Below are 26016 nucleotides of genomic sequence, written 5' to 3' on the forward strand. Positions count from 1 at the left end.
TGGATAATAATCCATATAATCCATAATAATCCATATGATGCTATGCCCATATAGTATTATTCACATTTAGTGGTAAATGAAATGAAAAGCTACTGTAAACATTGGCAACATTGAACTAATAGAGTACACAACCCTCCCCCACAAGAAAGTGTATTATGTCACATTCCTCTTCTCTAACCCCAGATATCTTTTCTGGTGTCTTGAAGCATACCAACAGCTAATAGAGATCAGACTCAAATCTGGGACCTAAGTACAAGGAATAAGTCATCCAGAAGACTCCAGTATAGCCACATTAGTAACAATCACATTCCATGCCCCTCTCCCACTTACTGATACAACTTTACTGTGTCTACCATCCCCTACTTCCTTCAGTAAATACAACTAGCAGTAACTATAACAAAATCCATACCAAAAGCATCTGGAGAAGAGAGCTGTAAGAAGCTGAGTTCAAGTTGCTGATGCAGATTTTAAACACAAACATACACACATACACATATAACTGTAAACAATCAAAATTAACATACAGTATTCTACCAACAGGCAACTAAAGATAAAGATAATCTAATCTCACAATAAGAAATGACAACTCTCCAGAAACAGAATTTCTATGCATGAGGAGTTTTACCAAGTGGGTATACAACAAAAAAGTTACATGGGAAAAAAATAAAATTCAAAACAAGTAATTCAGCTATGCAAGAAAACTCAGGAAGACAATTCAACAAGTTCAGAAAAAAACTGATGAACAAAACGTAGAGAATGGAGCTATAGATAAGAAACCAATAGAAATTCAGCAATTGAATAACAATAACAATAGATATGAACTAGCTTTCTAATGTAGAAAACTTTGCATACAGAATATAAATAACGGATAAATGAATCAAGATGAAACAGAAAAGTGATTGAGGTAAAAGATATGGGCATAAGACATTAAAAATAAAATAGAAGCCAGAGAAACAGTACAGGGGTTGAGGTATATATGCCTTGCATGCAGCCATCCCTGGTTTAATACCCAGCACCACACTATACCCTGAGTATTGCCAGGTCATCTCCGAAACCCATTGAGCACCTGACTCCGGGTGTGGCTCTGGAGGCCTGTCTATTTATAAAACAAATAGGAAACTCAAGACTTTCTCTTGCCACTGTAATCGGTGGTCTCGGGCTACTTCCCCACCAGAAATGGCCGATGCCATCACTGTCCTCCTGTTGTTCATCGATTTGCTTGAGCAGGCCCAGTAATGTCTCCATTGGAGACTTTGTTGTTACTGTATTTGGCATATCAAATACATCACGGGTAGCTTGCCAGGCTCTGCTGTGCGGGCGAGATACTCTCGGTAGCTTGCCGGGCTCTCCGAGAGGGGCGGAGGAATCGAACTCGGGTCGGCCATGTTGGCTGCATGCAAGGCAAACGCCCTACCGCTGTGCTATCGCTCCAGGCCTATGGCCGATGCCATAGGCAGACGAAGAAGGAATTAAAGGTCAGGCTGGTTGGTATCAATTGCAGTTTATTCCAATCTCGTCCCCATTCTCCTCTGACTCTCCTTCCCCAAATCTCTTTTCCTTTTCCTGGATTCCCCTTTCTCCTCCCTGATCCTCGATTCTCCTTGGTTCCTCTCCCCCAGACCCTGTTCATACATTCATCTCCTCTACATTCTTCTCCTCTACTACAATCTTCCCCTACATTCTTCTCCTTCTGTCCTCCTTGGTAGTCCCTCTGTGCTCCGACTGACCATATTGCTCTCTCTAGTCTCTCACGCCCTCCAAACCTTGACAGTAGCAACCACATCCAGGTCCAGTAGCACAATCAACATATCAAAGCCCTTTCTGATATCCTGCAGCCAGATATGCTCAAAGATGAAATAACACCTAGGGTGTGTTTCTCCTTTCCTTAGTTCAATAGTCATTTAAACATTTCTACTCCTTAATAATATTAGTCATTTTGTATGTATACAGTAAGAGATATATTAAGTTTGTATGGTGGCTCTCCTGGGGGCATCTCACTATAGATCTCAGACTATAGTGTTCAGGTCAGATTAATTTTTCCTAACGTTAGCAGGGTCCTAATCCAGATGTTACTTTTTGGATCATGACCATGCTCTTAACTTATAGTTAAGTATTATGGCACTTCAGCCTGGCCCATTTCGATGCCAGGGTAGCTCACAACTTGCCCTGGGTCCATCCAGTCCCTCACCAGAACCCTGTTTTGGGGGTGCTAGGAAGTAAAGGCAACTGAGGTTTAAGTCAACAGAACAGATGCCCAAGACTGAATATTATTCGGAGTCAGTTAACTTTCTAAGTTACAAAAGCATAGCATTAACTGTCTTCCTGTGTCTATACAAAAAGTGTTTTATGTCACATTCCTCTTCTCTAAACCCAGATATCTTTTCTGGTGTCTTGAAGCATACCAACAGCTAATAGAGATCAGACTCAAATCTGGGACCTAAGTACAAGGAATAAGTCATTGCTCTGAAGTAACTATGCAAAAGACATAAGGAGAAGAGAAAAGCAATATTTACAAGTTAACAGAGTCTGATTAGGAGATAAAGGTCATTGATCAGTTGGGAAAGCAGAGCACAAAGAGGTTACAGATAAAGACAGAGGAAAGGGAGTGCCTTGGGAGCACTGTGATGGGTGTAACCCAATAAACCTTAGCTCTTTGAAGGAAGGCAGAAAGAACAAACAAATATTATCTTACAGAGGCCCAAGAGTATTTCCCAGATGGTTCAGTTAATCTTGAGCACTATAGTACCCAAAACACATTGCATCTTCTGCCTTTGCTTAGGATAACCAACCTACTGAGCTTTTTTCTGTTGCTGTTTGTGTCTTTACAGAACTGTTTTACACCTGAATTTAGAGTGTCAAAAAGACTTGGATGTTGTGAAACACAATAAAGGGAAAGACCACAACTGTCCTAGAGTAGAAATATACATTTATGAAGAGACACTCCCCAGCAGGATAACAACCATAGCCATCCAACAGATTCCGTCAGTAGGCCATGACCTTGGCTCCATCCAGCAGAGTCACACCCTCAGCTCTGCCCCAGCAAGGTCCATCTTGACTCTCCTTAACTTGGTTCCAGAGCTTTGATCCCAAGCAACAGGCTAATGACTGCCATATATCTGGTAGACTTGTAGCAAGAGCTGCATCAGAACTTTCCCCACATGACTGCACCATAATTAATCTCCAAACTAACACATGGGACACTGGGCACAAAGGCTGTACAGAGAGTCAGTTTGAGCCTGCACACACTGTGTCAGAAAAATACTGGCAACTGGCAGCACCCAGGATAGGAGGGACAGTTTTCTTCAGGCTACAGTGGAGGGCAGATGTTACCAAAAAAAAAACAATCAGGAGCTTTAATCCAGAAACTACAATAGGTAGCAGACATCCCAGAGTAAAGCCCCACCCATTAGGTCATGATTTTTATAACAAACATTCCCAAACTGGTACTGGCATGTGCAAAAATTGCTTTGTAATTATGGAAACCCAGCGGCTTTTGGCAGAAATGTGTTCGGTCCCTGCAGTAAGTTAACGGTGCTGGGCCAATCCAGGTGGGAATAGGTTCCATGCCTTGGCCTGTTCCCCCTGGCGGCCTGGTGGCTGCCATACTCAAGAGGCCACTGGACAGTCAGGTTTGGGCCCGCAGTGATGAGACATTTTGGACCTCACGGGATGGGGGTGGAGCCGGTCCTGTCCTCCCCACTCCAACAAGACCCCAAGTCATCGCCCATGAATGGCCTCTCTGGCTCCTGATCAAGCTGTTAACAGCCATGATCCCAGAGACTCAGAAACAAATCTCAAAACCCAGTGGCTTTTGGCAGAAATGCGTCCGGACCCCACAGTAGGTTACTGTTGCCTGACCACCCCAGGAGGGAAAGGGTGTTGTCCCTCTGCTTGCTCCCCCTTGGCGGCTTGGTGGTCGTCATCCTCCAGAGACCACTGGACAGTCAGGTTTGGGCCCGCAGTGAAGAAACTTGTTGGGCCTCACAGAATGGGAGTGGAGCCGGTCTTGTCCTCCCCGTCCCAACGAGATCCCAAGTCATCGCCCACAAACGGCCTCTTTGGCTCCTGATCAAGCTGCTTAATGGCCATGGTCCCAGAGACTCAGAAACAAATCTCAAAACCCAGTGGCTTTTGGCAGAAATGCGTCCGGACCCCACAGTAGGTTACTGTCGCTGGGCCACCCCAGGGGGGAAAAGGGTGTTGTCCCTTCGCCTGCTTCCCCCTGGAGGCCCAGTGGCCATCATCCACCAGAAGCCATTGGACAGTCAAGCTTGGGCCGCAGTGATGAAACTTGTTGGGCCACACAGGATGGGGGTGGAGCCGGTCCTGTCCTCCCAGTCCCAACAAGATCCCAAGTCATCACCCACGAATGGCCTTTCTGGCTCCTGATCAAGCTGCTTAACGGCCATGATTCCAGAGACTCAGGAGCAAATCTTGGAACCCAGCAGGTTTGGGCAGAACTCCCTCCAGATTTAAGTGTTAAAATTTCAGAATTTCAAAATCGCGTGGTCACTACTGCAGCCACACAACATCATATTTTATTCATAACCAGCAATAGAAAAAAAGTTGTCTACTGTTGCTTTTTCAGCAGATCTGACTGTTGGGGTAAAATCTCAAATCCAATAATGGTGGGTCTGGTGTAAAAATATTGAATGTCATCAAAGTAGAGAGAGAGTAATGTGGAAATCATCTGACCCACAGGTAGGGGGAGGGTGTGGAATGGGGGTATACTGGGGTTGTTGGGGGTGGAGAATGGGCACTGGTGAAAGTATGGGTGTTTCATTGTATGACAGAGACTTAAACCCAAAAGCTTTGTAACTGCTCTCACAGTGATTCAATAAATAAAAGTAAAGTAAAAGTAAAGGCCCTCCCGTTGATCGTCGATTTGCTCGAGCGGGCCCAGTAACGTCTCCATTGGAGACTTTGTTGTTACTGTGTCTGGCATATCGAATACTCTCGGTAGCTTGCCGGGCTCTCCGAGAGGGGCGGAGGAATCGAACTCGGGTCGGCCATGTTGGCTGCATGCAAGGCAGACGCCCTACCCACTGTGCTATCGCTCAATAAATAAAATTATAAAAAATGGGGGAAAAAAGTAAGGTGGAATTCATGCACAATTCAATAAGCTAATCAGTGGCTGAATAAACAGAAGTACTCCTACATTTAAAAAAAAGAAATCAAGAAGCAATTCCATTGCAATCACATCAGAAATAATCAAGAACCTAGGAATCAATTTAATTGAAGTGATAAAATATTTTTCCACTGGAAACTATCAATTAATGTTAAAAGAGAAGACACAAGAAAACAGGAAAATATTCTGTGCTGATAGATTGAAAGAATTAATAGTTGAATTTAATATCCTATATCAAAATTATATAAATTCAATACAATGTGACCCAAAATTCCAACAACATTCATCAAGTAGGCAGAAAAAATACACTATAATATGTTTGGCACTTCATAAATTCCAAAATACCAAAACAAATCAGAGAAAAAAAGTCATCCTTTTCTTCCACTGTAAGCAAAACTATAAAATCATAGTAATCAAAAAAGTGTGGTAGGGAAATAAAAGCAGATACTCTAACAAATGGAAGAGAATTTAAAGCCCAAAAGTAAACTCTCAGATATATTAAAAATTAATTTATGAGAAAGAAATCAAGAACATAAAGTAGATAAAGAAAAGTCCTTTCAAAATTTGGCATGTTGATGGTGGAGAAGTAATAGCTTTGAATATCAAAACCATAAATGCTAACACTAGTGTAACCATGTTACCTAAGTTATAATTTAAAAGTTAAAATAAAATTTTATGTCATGAAAAAAAATTCTTAATCATAGACAAAAGGATTAAACTGGACCTCTATCTCACATTATGGAACACAAATGAAGCAAACTAAACTAAAATTTAGATGTTAGACCAGATCAATGAAACACATCAAATTAAATTGGAAAAACACTCCTTGATGTTGACTCTGAGACATTGTCAAGTTACTCTATTGACAAAGTATCAGAAATATTTACCAGAGAGTTATTAAAGGGGTTAAGGCACTTGTCTTTCTCATGGCTGATTCTATCTCTACCTGGAGTGAGATCTGAACAAAGAACCAGGAGTAAACTATGAGCACCACTGAATGTAAGAAAACAATAGCAAAAAAAATAAATCAATGGGACCACATCGAACTAAAACAATTTCTCTGTTTTGAAAGATGTCATCACATAGACATCCTATTGAATAGTAGAACTCAATCACTCACAATAGATCTGATAAAAGGCTAATATCCAAAATCTATAAAAGACCAAAAACCTCAAAAACTTTTCAAAAAATTAACAAGAGCTGCCTCTGGAAAGAAAGATGGCAGCCGCATGGGAGCCTTGTGGAGAGCCAGGTATGAGCCGGTGGTAATGGGGCGACTAAAACCTCATGGGAAGGAGGGCATTCCGGCCCATCCTTCACGCCCTACCGAGGTCACCAGTTGCCCCCCACGAACGGCTCTCCGGCACAGCCACAGCCCCAGAAGCACAAGGACTTAATGCAGAACCCAGCAGCTTGGAGCAGAAAAGTGAACGGACTATGCCACCATGTCTGCCCGGAGGGGAAAGGGTATTGCTCCCTTCCACCCTCTCCCCTCTGGAAAGAAAGATGCAGCTGCATGGGAGCCTTGCGGAGAGCCAGGTATGAGCGGGTGGTGATGGGGCAACTAAAACCTTATATGAAGGGGGGCTTTCCGGCCCGTCCTTCACCCCCTACCGAGATCACCAGTTGCCCCACACGAGCGGCTCTCCGGCATGGCCATGACTCCAGAGCATAGAAACCAATCTCTTAATTATCTGACTCTCAGTAGAAATACTTCAAGGGTTAATAAGTAAAATAGCAGAAATCCAAAATCACGTGGCCGCATTTGCGGCTGCGCTACATCATTTAATTCTTGAACCCAGATGTAGAAAGCAAATCATTTCAGCATGTCTGATTTGGGGGGGGTGGTAAACTCTAAATAATAATGGTGCATCTTTTATCAAAACAATGAATCTAGTCAAAGTAGATAGAGTGTTAACTAGTGTTAACTAGAATTCATCTGCCTCACAGGCATTGGGAGGGGTGGGGGGTGGGAGCTTATTGGGGTTCTTCGTGGTGAAAAATAAGTATTGGTAAAAGGAAATGTGTTTGATATTTGCATGACCGAGACCTAAACCTGAAAGCTTTGTAACTTTTCCCACAGTGATTCAATAAATAAATAAATTATTAAATAATAATAATAATAATTAAAAAATAAAATAATTTAAAATTAAAAAAATTAACAAGAGCTGATACTTCTCCAAAAACATACATATGGCCAACAAATGAAGAGAAAGCACATCATCACTGGTTATCATAGAAATGCATATAAAAACAATGAGATTTAACCTTACACCAGTATAAAAGGCTGATATTACTATGGACAGAAACAACACATGCCAAATAGACAATATGGAGAAAAAGCAATACTCATTCACTCTTGGTGGAAATGTAAACATGTTTAGCCTCCATGATAAAGAATATGGTAATAGACAGATGATATGGGAGGTAGAAATAGATGCTGAACAAGAGATACAACATTCAATTATGTAGGAAGAATCTATTAGAGAGTTTTGTGGCAATAGTTTAAATATCTGTGTTGTATATTTGAAATGATTTAGAGAACAAATATCACCACACATAAAAAATAGTCACTATAGACTCAATGAATAACTTCAATTGCTTGTTGTACCAATAAGCGTATTTATATCATGATGCATCCTTAGATCACAATATTAAGGTAGCACTATACTGTAGCCCTATCCTCCCATTTTTCATCGATTTGCTCGAGCGGACACCAGAGATGTCTCCATTGTGGAGAATTGCTGTTACTGTTTTTGGCATATCAAATACATCACAGGTAACTTGCCAGGCTTTACCGTGCAGGCAGAATACTCTCAGTAGCTTGCTAGGCTCTCCAAGAAGGGCAGAAGAAACTATTAAAGTATATAAATTAAATACATGTAGTGGTTATAATTTTTAACTCTGTACTATGCATTTGAAATGATTCGGAGAGCAAATATCACCACACATGAAAAAATAAAACAGCAACTATGTGCTCAATGAATGACTCAATTGCTTGTTGCACCATTAAGGATATCTATGTCATCATGCAACCTTATAACACTAAGGTGTATGACTTAAATACATGTAGTTCTAATTCTCAGTAAGTCTATGATTGAGGGATAAACAAAACATCATTTAGAGCCAAGAGCTTAAAATGGGCTATTAATAATTATGTGTCCTCATCTGATTTAGATTTTAAGCAATCTATAGCAGTCATCCAATAATGGTTGAATAATGGTCAGAAAATACCACCTCCTATGTGATTTGAGTCACTAAAGAAGCTACACCCATAACAGGTCCACACCCTGGGAGAATGACTGACTCGGGTCTATTCAGGTGACACATGGCTTTCTTAAAAATCCAGGTTCCAAAGAGAAAGGAGAATGTCCGGGTGTGGGTGCCAAGACCAGGGAATGCAAATCCCCAAACACAAATAGTTATCTCTTAAACCTGTCTCTGGAGAGTATCTACTTCTAAGACAAAGCCTTTCTGACAAAAGAGATAATTAATTCCTGGGAGAGAAAACAGAGCCAATGAGGCAAGATCCCCAAACCTTTGTGGAAACCTCTTTAAATATTTTCCGGGGAAAGGTGAGATGGCTTTAGTTAACATTCCCTTTGCAGAGCAAGACTCATCATGGGCAGAGTGAACCACCCAAATGTGCTTCCTCCAGGCTGGCTGCCTCTTGCCCAGGAAGACCAGAGTCATGAATTGAAGAGCATTTCTCCATAGAGTGATTCAATAAAATCTATTCTTATTAAGCCTGAAAACAAGCTCTACTCAGGTTCTCTGTTTTGAAAAAGAATAGAAATTTCTGACTCTAAAGAGTAGAACACTTTCTTTTTAAAAGATTTATGGAATCTTTCTTAATTTGGAAATGTTCAGTGTTTCCAAACGCTTAACAAATGCTTATTTGATGGTGAATTATTTCAATAGGTTCTTCCCAAGTGTTATGTTGCTTTCATAGTTGACATTCTATGTTACAAATATACAGTCTGAAGGAGATTGATTCTGAGCACCACCAAATATCAAGACCATCTAAGGCAGCTAAGGTAAGTTTTCCAGTAATTTTGATACCAAATATTATTCTTTTCATAAATACATTCATCATCTCTAACAGTTTTCCGATGCAGGCATAGAGTATTTGATTCTCAACACAATTCTTTAAGATATAATTACTTATATCTTGAGATATAATTACAAACCTAACTTGAGAATTAAAAATTTTAAGTTTCATAGTGATTCACTTAATTTTTGACACCTCTTTGTCAAAAATATCACACTTTTTATGAGACATCTAACTAAGAAACTAAGCAATAAAGAGGATAAGACAAAATCTAACTGTATTTCACTACACAAAAAAAAAACAGATTTTACTAAATGGCATGACTTATCTGGCAGCTAAATGTGAACATGGAGAATTCTAGCTGAGATAATTTGATATGAATTGAGTCTCTGTTACCTTTTGAGAAAAAACTTATGGTGATCCTTCTTGAGAATTTCAGAATTAGACATCTTTATATATTAATAAAACTGATCATTCTTCATAGGACACAAGTGCATACAGTCATTAAAACAAATGAAAGTAATTTCTGTGTCAACCAAATTGTAATTAATGTCATTATATGTTCTTTCAATAATTCACATAATAATCTGTGAAGTGAGTGTGATCACGGACTATGAAGCATATAGGTGGAAAACAAAAACTGAAGATACTGTAGAGCTGTAAGTAGTAGCAAAAGGATTTTGATCTGTTTTCCTTTTCATTTTAGTTTGGGCAACAAGGTAAGTACACCAAGGTTTTTCTGGTATGCTAAGTTACTTCACTACAACCACCACCAAATTGTCAAAGATCCTACATCTGTGTTCTAATTCAGCCCTAGCCATCAAGCCAATAATTTAACCACTCTGAAGAATCTTTTAATAATACGCTGTAGAAGAACCTGGAGGCTCATTTTAAAACTATTTTGCAGAAGGTAGAAATTGAGTCTAATACAGAGGTCAAGATTAAACGTCACTCTCACTGTCACTGTCCTCCCATTGTTCATTGATTTGAACATCTCCATCGTGAGACTTGTGGTTACTGTGTTTGGTATATCTAATACATCATAGGTAGCTTGCAGGCTTTGCAGTGTGGGTGAGATACACTCGGTAGCTTGCCGGGCTTCCGAGAGGTGCGGAGGAATTGAAATCGGGCCAGCCATGTCAGCTGTGTGCAAAGCAAATGCCCTACCGCTGTGCTATTGCTCCAGCCCCAAGATTAACTAGTAATTCAAAAATAAAATTTCACATTTTATTTGGGAGTTCAATGGTGGCACACATTTGTGTCTGCTAATAATGTTGTTCTCTAAAGACATACAGACAAATTTATATCATCTTTATCATATACATATAAAAAGTATTTATCATTGAACATTACTAATTCAATATTGCTTATTATAAAAAAATAATATTTGGTAACTATTAAGAATAGAGTTAAAAACAATAAGAATAACATGAAGTTGCACTTGGCACTCTTTTACCTTTAGAAGGGCCCTTGACCCTTTCGCTTCTATTCCCCAATGTATAAAAAATTATAAATTTTTATTATCAAATATCTTGTAATATTCAAGTAAGGATTAAATCAACAAATGACAAAAACATTAGAGCTAAATTCTCAGTAATTCTGAAATAACATCATTAAAATTGTTAAGATTAATCTTAAGTTTTCCTTGTGTAGAAAGAGTACACCAAGCAAAGAATTTGTTACCAGTGTGAAAAGAGAAAAGATATAGAAAACATTTGATACTATATCATATACGTAGAAATTAATCACATGAAACTGCATACTAAAGCATTATGGTCATTAAATTTGGAAACATGCATTCATTATGAATACTGATAAACAGTTTATATAATCATCCTTTATATTCCCAGTGCCAATTCCCAGTTACTCATTATTCAACCATTATCTATAAATTACAGCTAGGGTTCCTATATCTACCATCCAGTCACTGCTGAGCCAAAATTGATTTATTCCAAAACTTACAAAGATATTTATAAATTTTTTCTTAATATTTCACCCTCATTATCAATAAATGTCCAAGGATTATAATTTCCTAAAGATTATATGTAATTTCTTAGCTTTATATTCATTATATTCACTTAAATCTTCTACCTGTCCTTTAATATTTATTTTGTTTTCACTCTGATATGATTTCAATTAAGAGTTTGAATAATCTAATTAAAACTTCCTGCTTGTGTACTATACAAGTTTCTCACCTTGACGTTCAATACAAGGCTCACTTGGGAAGCTATTTGAGAAGTTTTTAACAATTCATAACATTTTCTACTATCTAAAAACAAACAGTTAGAAACATTGATAGGTTTATGGGACCCAAGTATATATTAATTAAATGAATAAGAACATTGATGAATCTGTTTCATTCATGAAAATTCTCTTTTCAGATTATAAAATTAAACATCACATGAAAGAAATGGAGATCAGCAACAATGTGACAGAGTTTATTCTACTAGGACTTACAGAGAATCCAAAAATGCAAAAAATTGTATTTGTTGTGTTTTTCATCATCTACATCACTACTGTGGTAGGAAATGTGCTCATTGTGGTCACTATCAATACCAGCCCATTACTGGGGTCACCTATGTACTATTTCTTGGCCTATCTGTCTTTTATTGATGTCTGCTATTCCTCGGTCAGTACTCCCAACCTGATCATAAACTCTCTCAGTGAAAAGAAGACCATCCTATTCAATGGGTGCATGGCCCAGGTCTTTTGGGAACATCTCTTCGGAGGTGCCGAGGTCATCCTGATTACTATAATGGCCTTTGACCGCTACGTGGCCATCTGCAAGCCTTTGCATTATACAACCATCATGAACTGGCGAGTATGTGGTCTGCTGGTGGGAGTTGTCTGGATGGGAGGTTTACTTCATGCAACCATACAGATCCTCTTCATCATCCCATTACCCTTCTGTGGTCCAAATGTCATTGACTACTTCATGTGTGAACTTATACCTTTACTCAGTCTTGCCTGCACTGATACTCACACTCTGGGGCTCTTTGTTGCTGCCAATAGTGGGTTCATGTGTCTGTTAACGTTTATTCTCCTCATGGTCTCCTATGGAGCCATCCTGTGCTCACTGCGGGGCCACAGCTTCGAGGCAAAAAGCAAAGCTCTCTCCACCTGTGCCTCTCACATCACAGTGGTCATCTTATTCTTTGTGCCCTGCGTGTTTGTGTACCTGAGACCTGCAGCTACTTTATCCATTGACAAAGCAATTGCTGTGTTCTACACTATGATAACTCCCATGCTAAACCCCTTAATCTACACCTTGAGAAATTCCCAGATGAAAAATGCCATTAGGAAATTGTGTACAAGGCAAATCATTTCAGCTGACCAATGAGTTTGCCTGGATCCTTGTAGGATAACATTGGTTTGTCCCTTCTGCCTTACCACAAGGAGCTTAAGTTTATTGAGTTACTCCCATCACAGTGCTCCCTTTACTCTGTGTTTACTTGTAACCTCTTTCTCTGTGCTCTGTTAACTTGTAAATATTGTTTTTCTCTTCTCCTTAAGTCCTTTGTATAGTTAATTCAAAGCAATGTCCTTTATTGTATGGACACAGTAAGAAACAGATTGAGCCTGTAGGGTGGCTCTCCTGGGAACATCTCGCCACAGACACAGACTACAGTGCTCAGGACAGATTAATCTTTCCTAACCTTAGCAGGGCCCAAATATAGTTATTACTTTTTGAATCAAGACGGAATTTGTCCATGACCATGCTCTTAACTTACAGTTAAGTATTATAGTACTTTGGCCAGGCCCATTTTGATGCCAGGGTAGCACATAGCTCACAGCTTGCACTTGGTCCATCCAGTACCTCTTCGTGACCCTGCTTTTTGGGGTGCTAGGAAGTAAGGTCAACTGAGGCTTAAGTCTAAAGAACAGATGTCCAGGAGGTAAATATCATTCAGAGTCAATTAACTCCCAAGTTATAAAATCATAGCATTAGCTGTCTTCTTGTGTCCATACAAAAAGGACATTGCTCTGAATTAGCTATGCAAAGGACTTAAGAAGAAGAGAAAAACAATATTTACAAGTCAACAGAGTACAAAGAAAGAGGTTATAAATAAACAGAGAGGAATGGGAGCACTCTGTTGGGAGTAACCCAATAGACCTAAACTTCCTGTGGCAAAGCGAAAAGACAAACTAATGTTACCCTACAGATTCTAACATTAATTTGGCTGTAAAAGAGGTATTGTGGGTAATCTCAGTGATAAATGCCTATGCAATAAGGAAATAAATTGAACCCTACTGTCAATAGATAGGGGGAAGCAGAACTATTGCAAGTAAAGAGAAAATAAAATAACCAAAGCCACTCTTTATTGTAACTTTTTGTATATTTAGAACCAAACAAGTTCATCCATGTATATAGATTCATAAACTTGCTGTGTAATAAAAGACACTGTCCTTCTGTTGTTCATGGATTTGCTCGAGCAGGCCCAGTAACGTGTCCACTGTGACAATTGTTACTGTGTTTGGCAGAACGAATACATCACGGGCAGCTTGCCAGGCTTTTCCATGTGGCAAGATACTCTCGGTAGCTTGCTGGGCCCTCCAAGAGGGGTGGAGGAATCGAACTCGGGTCAGCCATGTTGGCCACTTGCAAGGCAAATGCCCTACCCGCTGTGATATCGCTCCAGCCCAGTAAAAGACAAATGAAATAATAAATTATGTTGTGATTGAGCAGTAATATGCTATAGGGCATTGTTCTCTTTGAGAATGGCTGACTCCTACTCCCACAGGAAGCAGAAGTCTAGCCTACTGGGTTGGGCTCGCCAAGACTTGAGTCTGATTTCAACCTAGCAAGTGCCAATATAAAACTAATGATCTGCAAGTTCTTTGAATTCACCTCCTTCCCCCTTTAGGTTCATATTTGCTGTCTGGTACTGACTTGCAGCCCGCTTTCTCTTTCAGCCCCTGCTTCTCTGCTACCCTCCTGTAGGTGAAAAACTATGTAACATTGGACTCTTCTGCAGAGCTAAGTCTTCCTGAGGTGATGACATTTATTTTCTTTATCAAATTTTCCAACTGAGACTCCTTATCGAGTCTCTTCAGTTTTTAGGTGTTCTCTTCAGCTTTTATGTATTCTTTGTGTTTATGACACAAGAACACTCAGTATTGCTCCGTTTTGTCCATCTGAGTCTCACCCTCTCTCTCAAATGCAAGTTTTACTGATTTTATTTTCTATCAAATCACATGAAAATAACCCAGAAGTCATTCTTCTTCTGAATAATTGCTTTTATTTATTAAGGCATGGCCTCACCATGATTCAATAGTGTTAGGGTTTTTTTTTTACTCTTTTATTTTTATTTATTTATTTTTATTAGTGAATCACCAGGTACAGTTACAGGCTTACAAACTTTCGTACTTGTGTTTCAGTCATAAAATGATCGCGTATCCATCCCTCCATCAGTGCCCATTTCCCACCACCAATGGTCCCAGCATCTCTCTCTCATCACCCCCACCACGTCCCCTCAACCTACCCCATCTCTGTAGCAGGGCATTCCCTCTTGCTCTCTCTCTCTCTCTCTCTTTTTGGGTGTTGTGGTTTGCAATAGAGGTATTAAGTGGCCATCATGTTTGGTTTATTGTCTACTTTCAGCCCACACATCTCATACCGAGAGAGTCCTCCTGGCACCCTTTACTTGGTGGTTCCTTCTCAATCTGAGCTGTCTTTTCCCCCAGCATATACAACAGTGTTAGTTTTTATGGTGTGAATATACAAGACTTATCGAGGACATAAAATATATTGAAATTTCTGTAGTCTAAAATAGTTTTCTCTAAGCAAAATTTTATTAGTTTGGGAATATATGTAAAAATTTCTACTAATCAATTTGCTTGTTAGTAACATTTAATGATCCAGAAGTTTAAAAAAGAAAAAAAAACATAGGTGATTATGTTACAAACAGTAGCAGCCAGGTATGGGCACTTGTGAATCATGTTTAAGATTAGCATGCCAAACACTGGCAGTCTTCTGTGTTACAGCTCTCTCCTTAAAAAATATCTCTGCCTACTGCAGCAGCCACAGAAATAGGAACCTTCCCATGATGTCAAGCAACCCTGATTGCCAATCCTCTGCTCCTTGCCTCTCTGTTCTCCAATCACCACTTGACTCTTGATTTTTGATGCTTGACTCTTCTATCTTCATCTCCTCCTTCCATATCACACCCTTCTCCTTTCATTCCCCTCCTTTCACCCTTAGGGATGAACTATACAATACCCTGTGAGCATATTGGTGTGCTACTGGGTTTGTGCACCTGTCTTGGCAGGATCACAGCTACCAAGAGTCTGTATAACCTTGAGTCTGCCTCAAGTCTATTGGTTCTAGATGATATTGTCAAGAGACTCTCTGAGCTGGGCCAAGGGTGTCTGTAGGTAAGAGCTAACCTCAGGAATGGCTGCTCCCCCACAAAGAGGATGGGGTTGGCACACACTGTTAATCTGACAAGTCTCTACTATTATTTTCAAGTCAAAACTCAAACTGCTAAGAAAACTGAAAATCCAGAAACAGACCCTCAGGTATATGGTCAGTTAATCTTTTACAAAGGAGGGAAAGTATGTAATAGAACAAGGTAAGCTTCTTCCACACATAGTATTGGAAAATTTCTTGACCACAGGCAAAAAAAAAAAAATTTAAATTGAACTCAGGTACCTTTCTAAGTATCAAATCAGAGTGGATGATGTCAATATTGTACCTTAACCTATAAATTACATAGAAGAAAAAATGGACCAGAGCTATAGTCCAGTGAGTAGGGCATTTGCCTTGTACACAGCCAACCTGGGCTTGATCCTTGCTCTCCCATATAGGCTCCCAAGCCAGCCAGTAGTGATCCCTTAGTGCAGAGATGTGGATAAGCCCTGAGTAAGGTGTGTAGCTCAAAAACCAAAAGACTAAAAAAAAAGAAAGAAAGAAAGAAAGAAAGAAAGAAAGAAAGAAAGAAAGAAAGAAAGAAAACATAGGCAGAACTCTCCATAACATTGAAGCTCGAGGCATATTTAAGGAGTCAATGCATTTGCGAATCAAGCAAAAAGAAAAAGATAAACAAATGGGACTACATTAAATTAAAAGGCTTCTGCAGCTCAAAGGAAATTAGGATCAGAATACACAGGACCCTCCCTGCCGCAGACTGAGAGAAACTATTTGCCCACAATTCATCTGATAAAGGGCTAATATCCAAGATACATAAAGCACTGGTAGAATTTTACAACAATAAAACATCCAACCCCATTGGAAAATGAGAAATGAGGAGAAGAGATGAACAGAAACTTCCTCGAAGAAAAAATACAAAAGGCCAAAAGGCACATGAAAAAAGTGCTCCCTGGGCATCAGGGAGATGCAAATCAAAACAATAATGAGATACCATCTCACTCTAGAGGGACTCCCACAGATTTAAAAGAACCACCGCCAATCAGTGTTGGCGTGAATGTGGGGAAGAAGGGAACCTCATTCACTGCTGGTGGGAACGTCAACTGATTCAGTCTTCTTGGAAAACAATATTATAACTCTTTAAAAAAAAAACCTAGAAACTTAGCTTCGATGTGACCCAGCAATTGCACTTCTTGCAGTATACCCCAAAACACGAAGCAGAAAAGACATCTGCATTCATTCCAGCACTATTCACATTAGACAAAATTTGTACCCAAATGCCCAGGTACAAATGACTGAATAAAGAAAGTAATACATATACACAATGGAAAACTACTCAGTAGTTAAAAATAAAAGATGGAGTCATTCCTTCAATCTGGAGATGAATGTGGATGAATCTGGAGAATATCATGCTGAGTGAAGTTATTAGAGGGAGAGGGACAGACACAGAATTATCTCTCTTAAATGCAGGACATAAGGGAACATAGTAGGGGTAAAACAAGTGCCCAGAGGCAATGGAAATACAAAGCATGAAAGCTGGTCTTCAGTAGGAAGTTTGCCATTGGGTAGGGGTTGGGGAAAACACACAAGTGGGGGGTAGGAGTGACTAAGTCATAGAAAGGAACATTATGACAATGATGGAGGGAAGGGGTCAATCTAGAGGGGCACTGGGTGCTGAAAAGAGGCAAAGTGATATGCGTGATACCCTATCTACAACAGTATTATAAAACAGTGCTTAAAAGGAAAAAGAAAAAGAAGGAAAAGGTGCCTTCCGTAGAGGCAGACTGGTGTGGAAATGGGGGCAGGAGGGAAACTGGGGACATTATGGGGTGAAGTAGACACTGATGACTTGTGAAGGAACTGCAACATTTTATGCCTGAAATTCATTCATTAAAAACTTTGTATTTCACAGAGATTGAATTTAACCAAAAAGAAGACAAACTTCCATTAGACCTTTGCACTCAGCATCCTCAAGCCTTAGGAAGGCATTTTAAATCCCGTGCTGATTTGCTATTCTCTTTTCTCTTCCACTCTGCTTCATGCTTCCTCCATCCCCGGTGAAAATACCCAAAAGAAATGTGATCTGAAAATATTAAAGGGGAGGAGGGGAGGGAAGGAAATTTATAATAGTGGTGGAAAGATCCTAGCACTCTGGGGTGAGCCTGGTGTAGCAACACTGCAAATATAAAACAATTAAAACAGTAGGCAAAGAAATGGGTGACATCTAATAAAAACAAACTCTTGAACTTTGACTACAAAACTAAAATTATTAAACTTCATGTGGCATAAGATTTGGCAGGAATAATAGGCAAACTGGATGTAATACAACAGTGGTGGTGTAAGGTCTTTGGTATTTGGGTTTGGGAGAAGGTACAGAAGGTATGTATAGCAAAAGCATGAAAAATGAAAGCGCTGTAACCATGTTATCTCAACTACAATAAAAACATTTTAAAGTTAAAATACTAAAAAGGCATATAAACTTTCATAATGCAAGATGAATGGTTTCTGGAAATTTATTAAGTAGTAATGTCATTTTAAAAAAATATTTTGTATTCTATACTAGAAATTTTCAGAGGATACATAGAGTGTTCTGGCAATAAAAAATAGTAAGTTTGTACTTGACTAATATGTTAAATAGATTGATTAGAGCACTAAGTATACCTATATCAGAAAATATTCTTAAATCAAAACATCAAATTATGTATATTAATGTAACTTTACCTGATCCTATACATCAATAAATCTTGCTGAGGAGTGATGAGAAATAGCATTTAGAATGAAGAACTGTAATGTGGCATTTAATAATTGGATGCTCTCACTATTGTGGCTTTTATGTAATTTATTGCAATATTTCTGTATATCAATCAGAAATAGAAATTCTGTGAGGTGATTTCTTGGGGAAACTATATCCCACCAAATGCCCACACTCTGGCAGGATGACTGATGCCTGACAATCTCTTTCCTAAAAATCCAAATTCAAAAGAGAAAGGGGACTGTCCCATGTCTGCGTTCTAAAGGCAACGTATACAATTTCCTTATCAAAAGTAGCTATTTCTTTTTTTAAAAATTTTTTTTATTTAATCGCTGTGTGATAGTTACAAGCTTTCATGTTTGGGTTACAATCACACAATAATCAAACACCATCCCTCCACCAGTGTACATTCCCCACCACCAGTATCTCCGGTATATGCCCCCTTTCCCACCCTCCCCCTGCCTCCATGGCCGACAATATTCCCCAGACTCTCTCTCTACTTTTGGGCAAAACCTGTCTCCCCAGAATATCTACCTCCAAGACAAAGCCTTTCTGAAAAAAAGAAATAATTAATTCCTGGGAGAGAAAACAGCTGCAATAAGGCCAGATCCCCAAACTTTATGAAAACCCGTAAAGGTCAAGGTGAAATTACTCCTAGTTACCATTCAGCTCTCGAGAGAGCAGGACACATGAAGAGCAAAGGGAATCACTTGATTATGCTTCCAGCGTCTTTTGCCCTGCAGGAACAGAGTCATATTGACGAGCCAGTGTCTACAGGTTGCTTCAAGTGAATCCATTCCTACTAAAATCTGAAAACAGGCGCTACAGAGGCTTTCTATGAAAAAATGTCTTGTGTCAAGAGGTTAGACAAAAATACTTGGACCCGTAAGAACATTTTCTTTTATGAGGGTTTATGCACTTAGAATGAGTTTTCATTGTACATGTTGAATGCATCAATTTTTTTTAACAAATGCTCATTTATTTGTGAATTATCTCAACAGGTTCTTCCCAAGGATGACTTATTTAATGCTACTTACTACAAATGCAATCAGTTGGAAGATGAGATTAGTTCTGAGCACCACTAAATATCAAGATCATCTAAAACAGCTAAGGCAAGTTTGCAATACCTATAATTTGTATTAAAGGTTCGTATACACATTGATTATCTTTAATATTTTTATGGAGACATAGTATATTTAACTCTCAATATAAATTTTCAGAAGTTAAGTACATAAGCATCACTATCTAAATGTGACAACTAAAATTTTTAAGTTTCATAGTGATTCAGATAATTGGAGGATTATTCCATCTCTTTGTCAATGACACCATATTTTCCATTAAACACCTTACCATCAAACATCTCTTATTTAAGAGAGGATAAAAATGAAGTTTGACTTTACTTCACATACACAGAAGAAAACATATTTTTATTAACTGGCATTTAAAAAATCTGCTATTTCATCCGAGCACACGCATGGAGAACCCTACCAAAGAAAAACTGCTCAGAATTATGAATCTGCTCCCTCTTTGAGAATAAAATGGGTGATGATCCTTCATGAGCCTTTTAACTAATTAGATATTTTTCTGTTAGTATTATTATTAAAAGTTACTAGATTCAACCTTTTTATTCTTCATATCACACTAATATGTCTAGTCATAAAAACAAATGAAAATCATCTTTGTGTCCAGAGACTGTGATGAATATCTTTATGTATGTGTTCCCTCAACTAATCACAGAACAACTGAGTTTGCTGTTTTTATTGTAGTTGAGGCAATGTAGTTGCAATAGTGTTAGCATTTATGCTTTGATGAGCAGAGTTAATATACCTCTACCACTAACCAAAGTGCCAAAATCTATCACTGATTCACTTCGAATTCTCAAATTAATATATTTAAACATTTTGAACAGTCTATTTCAACATTTTTTAATCTGGGGACCTAGGTTTTTTTTAACTGGTTTTGCAGATGGGGAAATGTTCTATGGGAGAGGGGATAATTAAAAGATCATTCAATAAATGCCATTTTACTATTTAGCAGTTTAAAGTTGTCATTGTGTATGTATATGTATAGATTTATTACATACAAGTTTGTCTTCTGACAAGATTTCTCCAGTTGCCTCCAAAATAGTACTATAATTATCAGTTATATACAAAATATATTCCTAATTTAATATTGTTTATTATTACTATTCAGTATAAACTAGGTATTTGGAGATAAAAATGAGAATAGCCTAATCTTGACTTTCTCCCTTTTTCTCTGCTCACATAATATCATTATAATTATTAACATTAATTCAATGTTTTCTAATCTAAAAAGTAGATTATATACTAATCAAAGAGTTCATACCAATTTGAAAAAGAGCCAAATATGAAAAGCATTTGTTCCTATACAATAGACTTAGAAATAAATCATTTAAAAATATATGTTAGAGTCATTATTAAGTCATTAATATTAGGAAGCATGCATTCATTATACCACTTTTAAGAAGATTTTGTGTCTTATATTCCTTATATTCTTTGCCTGATTGCTCTTCCTTTTATTACTATGTAGATAGCATGATTAACAAAGTTCTCAATAATAGAGTCTTTGAAATTCATTGTTCCAACTTTAATCCCACCACCAGCATCGACATCCATCCACCAATGTCCCCAGTTTCATTTCAACCCCCACCCTGCCGCTTTAATAGACACATCTTTTAATTAAATCACCATGAGATAAACAGTTACAAAGTTGTCCATAATTGGGTTTCAATCATACAATGTTCCGATATTCTTCCTTTCACCAGTATACATTTTCTACCACAAATGTCCCCAGTTCCCTCCTTCCATCCCACTCCCAGTCTGCCTTAGATTTAATAATTACAGTTTGTGTCTGTATTTAGTGTCTTCAGTGGTATTGATATATAGATATAGATACCTTGCCTCTCCACATCCAATATGCCCAGGGCTCCTGACTTCAACTATTGATAGTCTGCTACTGGACCTCTTGCATCTACCTTTTACCTGCTAACACATTTCTTCCAAGACATACAATGACTTTAACTAGAGTAAAATCCAAGGATCGCTTTTTATCACATTTCTCTTCATTCCTCCATTCACATTCTCAGTAACCTCTAAAGGATTAGTGTTTTCTAGAGATTACAAAACTATTGCTTAACTATACATCCGTCGTTTTTAAATAAGTTTTAAAAGTCTCTTTTTATCCTGTGATATTGCTGCTTATGCAACTATTTCTATTTAGCAATTAAATATTCTAATTAAAGTCGCATGATGTTATTTACCAAAGTTCCTCATGAGTGTTTTCATAGTTTTTATGTTGAGTGTTCATACTTCATGTGAACATACACATAGTATTCAGCTGGGAAGTAATTTGTAATTTTCAACAATTCGTAATGTTTTCTACCATCTAGTAATAAAACTCTCAGGGGAATTGTTAACGCAATAGAATCCAGGTATTTAATACTTAATAGACATTTAAACTTTTTTATTGAATCACCATGAGCTACACTTACAAAGCTTTCATGTTTGAGTTTCCGTCATACAATTATTGAACACCCAACCCTCCACCAGTGCACATTTTCCACCACCAATGTCCCCAGTATTCCCTTCCCACCCTGTATGACCCCTTCCCTGCCTCTATGGCAGACAATTTCCCTCTTTCTCTCTACCCATGGGTATTATGGTTTGCAATACAGATACTGGGAGGTTATAACGTTTGGTCCTTTATCTACCTTCAGCACACATCTCCCATCCCAAGCAATCCCTCCAATTGTCATTGACTTAGTGATCCCTTCTGCCTTCTTACCCAGGTCTTAAAGCAGGCTGCCAACTATGGAGCGATCTTCCTGGCCCTTGTCTCTACTGTCCTCGTGTGTTAGTCTCATATTATGATATTTTATATTCCACAAATGAGTGCAGTCATTCTATATCTGTCTCTCTCTTTATGACTCATTTCAATTAGCATGATACTCTCCCTGACCATCCACTTATAAGCAAATTTTATGACTTCATATTCCCTAACAGTCGCATAGTATTCCATTGTGTAAATGTACCAAAGTTTCTTTAATCATTCATCTGTTCTCAGGTACTTCGGTCATTTCCAGATTCTGTCTATTGTGAACAGTGCTGCAAAGACATTTAAAACTTAATGAACTTTTTCATTAGTAAAAAATTTCCTTCCAGGTAATCAACCATTACGTGGAACACATGGAGAATATCAACAATGTGACAGAGTTTATTCTGCTCGGACTTACAGAGAATCCAAAAATGCAGAAAATTGTATTTGCTTTGTTTCTAATGATCTACATCTCTACTGTGGTAGGAAATGTACTCATTGTGGTCACCATCAGTGCCAGCCCATTACTGGGATCACCCATGTACTATTTCCTGGCCTATCTCTCTTTTATTGATGCCTGCTATTCCTCCGTCAGTACTCCCAAACTGATCATAACTTCCCTCAGTGAAAAGAAAACCATCCTATTCAGTGGGTGCATGGCCCAAGTCTTTTGGGAACACTTCTTTGGAGGGTCTGAGGTCATCCTGCTGGCTGTGATGGCCTATGACCGCTATGTGGCCATCTGCAAACCTTTGCACTATACAACCATCATGAACTGGAGGGTCTGCAACCTGCTGATGGGAGTGGTCTGGACAGGTGGTTTACTTCATGCAACCATACAGCTCCTCTTCATCATCCCATTACCCTTCTGTGGGCCAAATGTCATTGATCACTTCATGTGTGATTTGAGTCCCTTACTTAATCTTGCCTGCACTGATACTCACACTCTAGGGCTCTTTGTTGCGGCCAACAGTGGGTTCATCTGTCTGTTAAATTTTCTTATCCTCATGGCTTCCTATGTCTCCATCCTGTGCTCCCTAAGGAACCACAGCTTGGAGGCAAGGCGCAAGGCTCTCTCTACTTGCATCTCCCACATCGTGGTGGTTGTCTTATTCTTTGTGCCTTGTGTTTTTGTGTATATGAGACCTGCAGTTACTTTGCCTATTGATAAAGCTGTTGCTGTGTTCTATACTATGATAACGCCCATGCTAAATCCCTTAATCTATACCTTGAGAAATTCCCAGATGAAAAATGCCATTAGGAAATTGTGTAGTAGAAAGCGACTTCAGGTGACCCTAAATGAGTCTTAGAATCCATTAAACTGAGGCAAGAGTAAGATTATCCACCCACTGTGGATAATCTTTATAGGACATAAGTTGAAATAATACTGTTAATATAGTGAGGGCAGCAGAACTATTGTGATAAAAAAAATAAACCAAGACCACTTGTTTTGAAACTTTGCATATTTAGAACTATGCAAAACAGGGCTTCATTTTCCTATTTCATCTATTTAATAGATCCATAAGCCTGCCTGCTAAAAAAAGGTAAAAGAAAAAAGGTAAAAGAAATAGCACTGTAGCACTGTGCTCCCCTTGTTCATCGATTTGCTGGAGCGGGCACCAGTAACATCTCACAACATAAGTCTCACAAATAGTGAGACTTGTTGTTACTGTTTTTGGCATATCAAATACACCACGGGTAGCTTGCCAGGCTCTGCCTTGCAGGTGAGATACTCTCCGTAGCTTGCAGGGCTGTCTGAGAGGGGCAGAGGAACCAAACCTGGGTCGGACACGTGCAAGGTAAATGCCCTACCCGCTGTGCTATTGCTCCAGCCCATCGTCAGAATCACGGTCACGGTCACAGTCCTCCCGTTGTTCATCGATTTGCTCGAGTGGACCCAGTAACGTCTCCATTGTGACACTTGTTACTGTGTTTGGCATATCAAATACATCACGGGTAGCTTGCCAGGCATCATCAGAATAGTGGATAAAAATTAAAAAACCAATTTGGCTCTAAGCTAATAGAACAAATTCTTTCATGAGTCTGAATAACAACCATTCAGTTAATTTTTATCAATAATAAAAGGCAGACAAACTTGCAGGCTATCGAATGTAGCCTGCCCACAGGGCAGAGTCTGGCAAACTCCCCGTGGTGTACCAAATATGCCAAATACCAGTAACAATGATGGGTCTCATTCTCCTAAAGAGCCTTGAATATAGTCTCAGGGTTAGGATGAAAGAGACGTTACTGGGGCCTGCTCGAGGCAATCGACGAATAGCAGGATGATGAAAAAATGAAAAAAATAAAATAAAAGGCAGACTAGACCTCCCAGAAGCTACTCTTACTTATCTTACTCTTACTTATAAGCAAAAAATCACAGCTGGTCTCCAATAATGCTTTCCATAAAGACAGAGCCAGAAGGCATCCCACCCAAAATGAATGGAATAAAGTCTTTGCACATCATATATCCCCACACTGGTTGTTTCCAGTTGTTTTTTGATATGTCACTCTTACTGGTGTGAGGTTATAGCTCATGGTCATTTTGATTTGCATTACCCTGGGAACAACAAATGATAATGAACATGTTTTTCATGTCTACTGGTCATCTGCCTGTATCCTTTAGGAAAGTAACAATTCATCTCCTCCTCTCTGTCCTCCTTTTTGTCTTTATTGGAGCTGGATGTAGTAGTGCAGTGTTGTTTATCACCTGCCTGGCTTTGTTCAATACTGATGCCAGTTGGGACAGAGAGAATAAGCCAGAACTCTAGAACAAACTGGATGTATATGATCAACACAAATTCTTTACTGTGAGGGACTAGATATATAGTACAGCGGGTGAGGTGCTCGCTTTTCACACACCTGATCTGAGTTCAATCCCCAGCACCCCACATGGTCCATAAGCCCACCAGGAGTGACCCTTGAGTACAGAGCCAGGAGTAAGTCCTGAGAACCATGAGGCATGGCTTTAAATATATATATTCACAGTGAACACAGATTAAAACAAACTGAAGAAAGAAGGCCAGGACAGAAAATGTTTCACTGTAAAACTCTTCCGGAATTCATCTGCATAGTTTTCCCACTCACAAGAAAATATTTCCCCTCTAAATGCATGAAATCATGCTGACGTATTGTTTGGGGTTTTACAATGATTAATGAATATAAGAAACTTCAAGGAATAAAAGGATACCAGAACCCTAAGTGAGGATTTAGAAGAATGGAGATCAATTGACATATGCAGGGCCACCATTCTCAACAAGCCAGATGCTTCTCTAGTGTACATAGAATGCCTCCAGAATACACCACAACATAGGACACAGGTCAAACATATATAAATTTACAAATTAGAAACCATATTAGGTAGACTTTCAAATCATATCCCAAGAAAGCTACAAATTGAAAAGAACAAGACAAGCAGCACGAGAGCAAATTGGGAGTCTGTTGTACTAATTTGGTGATGAAATGATGGGATCGTGAATTCTGATACCAGCAGTGAGGAGGCACAGCGCAGCAAAGACTACTGTATCCAAGTTTAAACTCTTCTCGCTAGCTCGGTAAAGTCAGACTCCATGCTGCTGTAGGTCTTAGGTACCAACACATCACAGTTCTAACCTCCAACAGCTTCCATTGGCCACTGGGTGACTGGAATTGGGGTACAAAGGCTGGTCGCTTGTTTCAAGACAACCAGTTTGCAATCCAATGTATATTCCAGAATTAGAAAGAATCTAGACCAAAGCCAGACTTCGATTGGGACTACATCCTTTCTTCTGCCTTCTCCATATTAATCACTTTCATATGAATACTCACCTCAATGTCTGTGGGGAACCCAGACTAACACTAAGAGATTGGCAGTGGTTGAATAAACATTGAAAAGTTAAGAACAAATT

At 38.9% G+C, this 26016-nt stretch overlaps 2 protein-coding genes across 2 annotated transcripts; both read left to right on the forward strand.

Annotated features, from left to right (window-relative positions):
* The first annotated feature begins 11580 nt into the window (after window positions 1-11580).
* Window positions 11581-12519, forward strand: LOC130041165 (olfactory receptor 4C46-like). Its single transcript, XM_056133210.1, has one exon. The coding sequence runs from the start codon at window positions 11581-11583 to the stop codon at window positions 12517-12519; it is 939 nt and encodes a 312-aa protein (XP_055989185.1).
* A 9981-nt stretch (window positions 12520-22500) lies between these two features.
* On the forward strand, window positions 22501-23442 carry LOC130042913 (olfactory receptor 4C46-like). Its single transcript, XM_056135181.1, has one exon. The coding sequence runs from the start codon at window positions 22504-22506 to the stop codon at window positions 23440-23442; it is 939 nt and encodes a 312-aa protein (XP_055991156.1). The 5' UTR covers window positions 22501-22503.
* Window positions 23443-26016: the final 2574 nt, after the last annotated feature.

This window comes from Sorex fumeus, unplaced genomic scaffold (genome assembly GCF_029834395.1).
Source record: "Sorex fumeus unplaced genomic scaffold, SorFum_2.1 ptg000007l, whole genome shotgun sequence".
NCBI lineage: Eukaryota > Metazoa > Chordata > Mammalia > Eulipotyphla > Soricidae > Sorex > Sorex fumeus.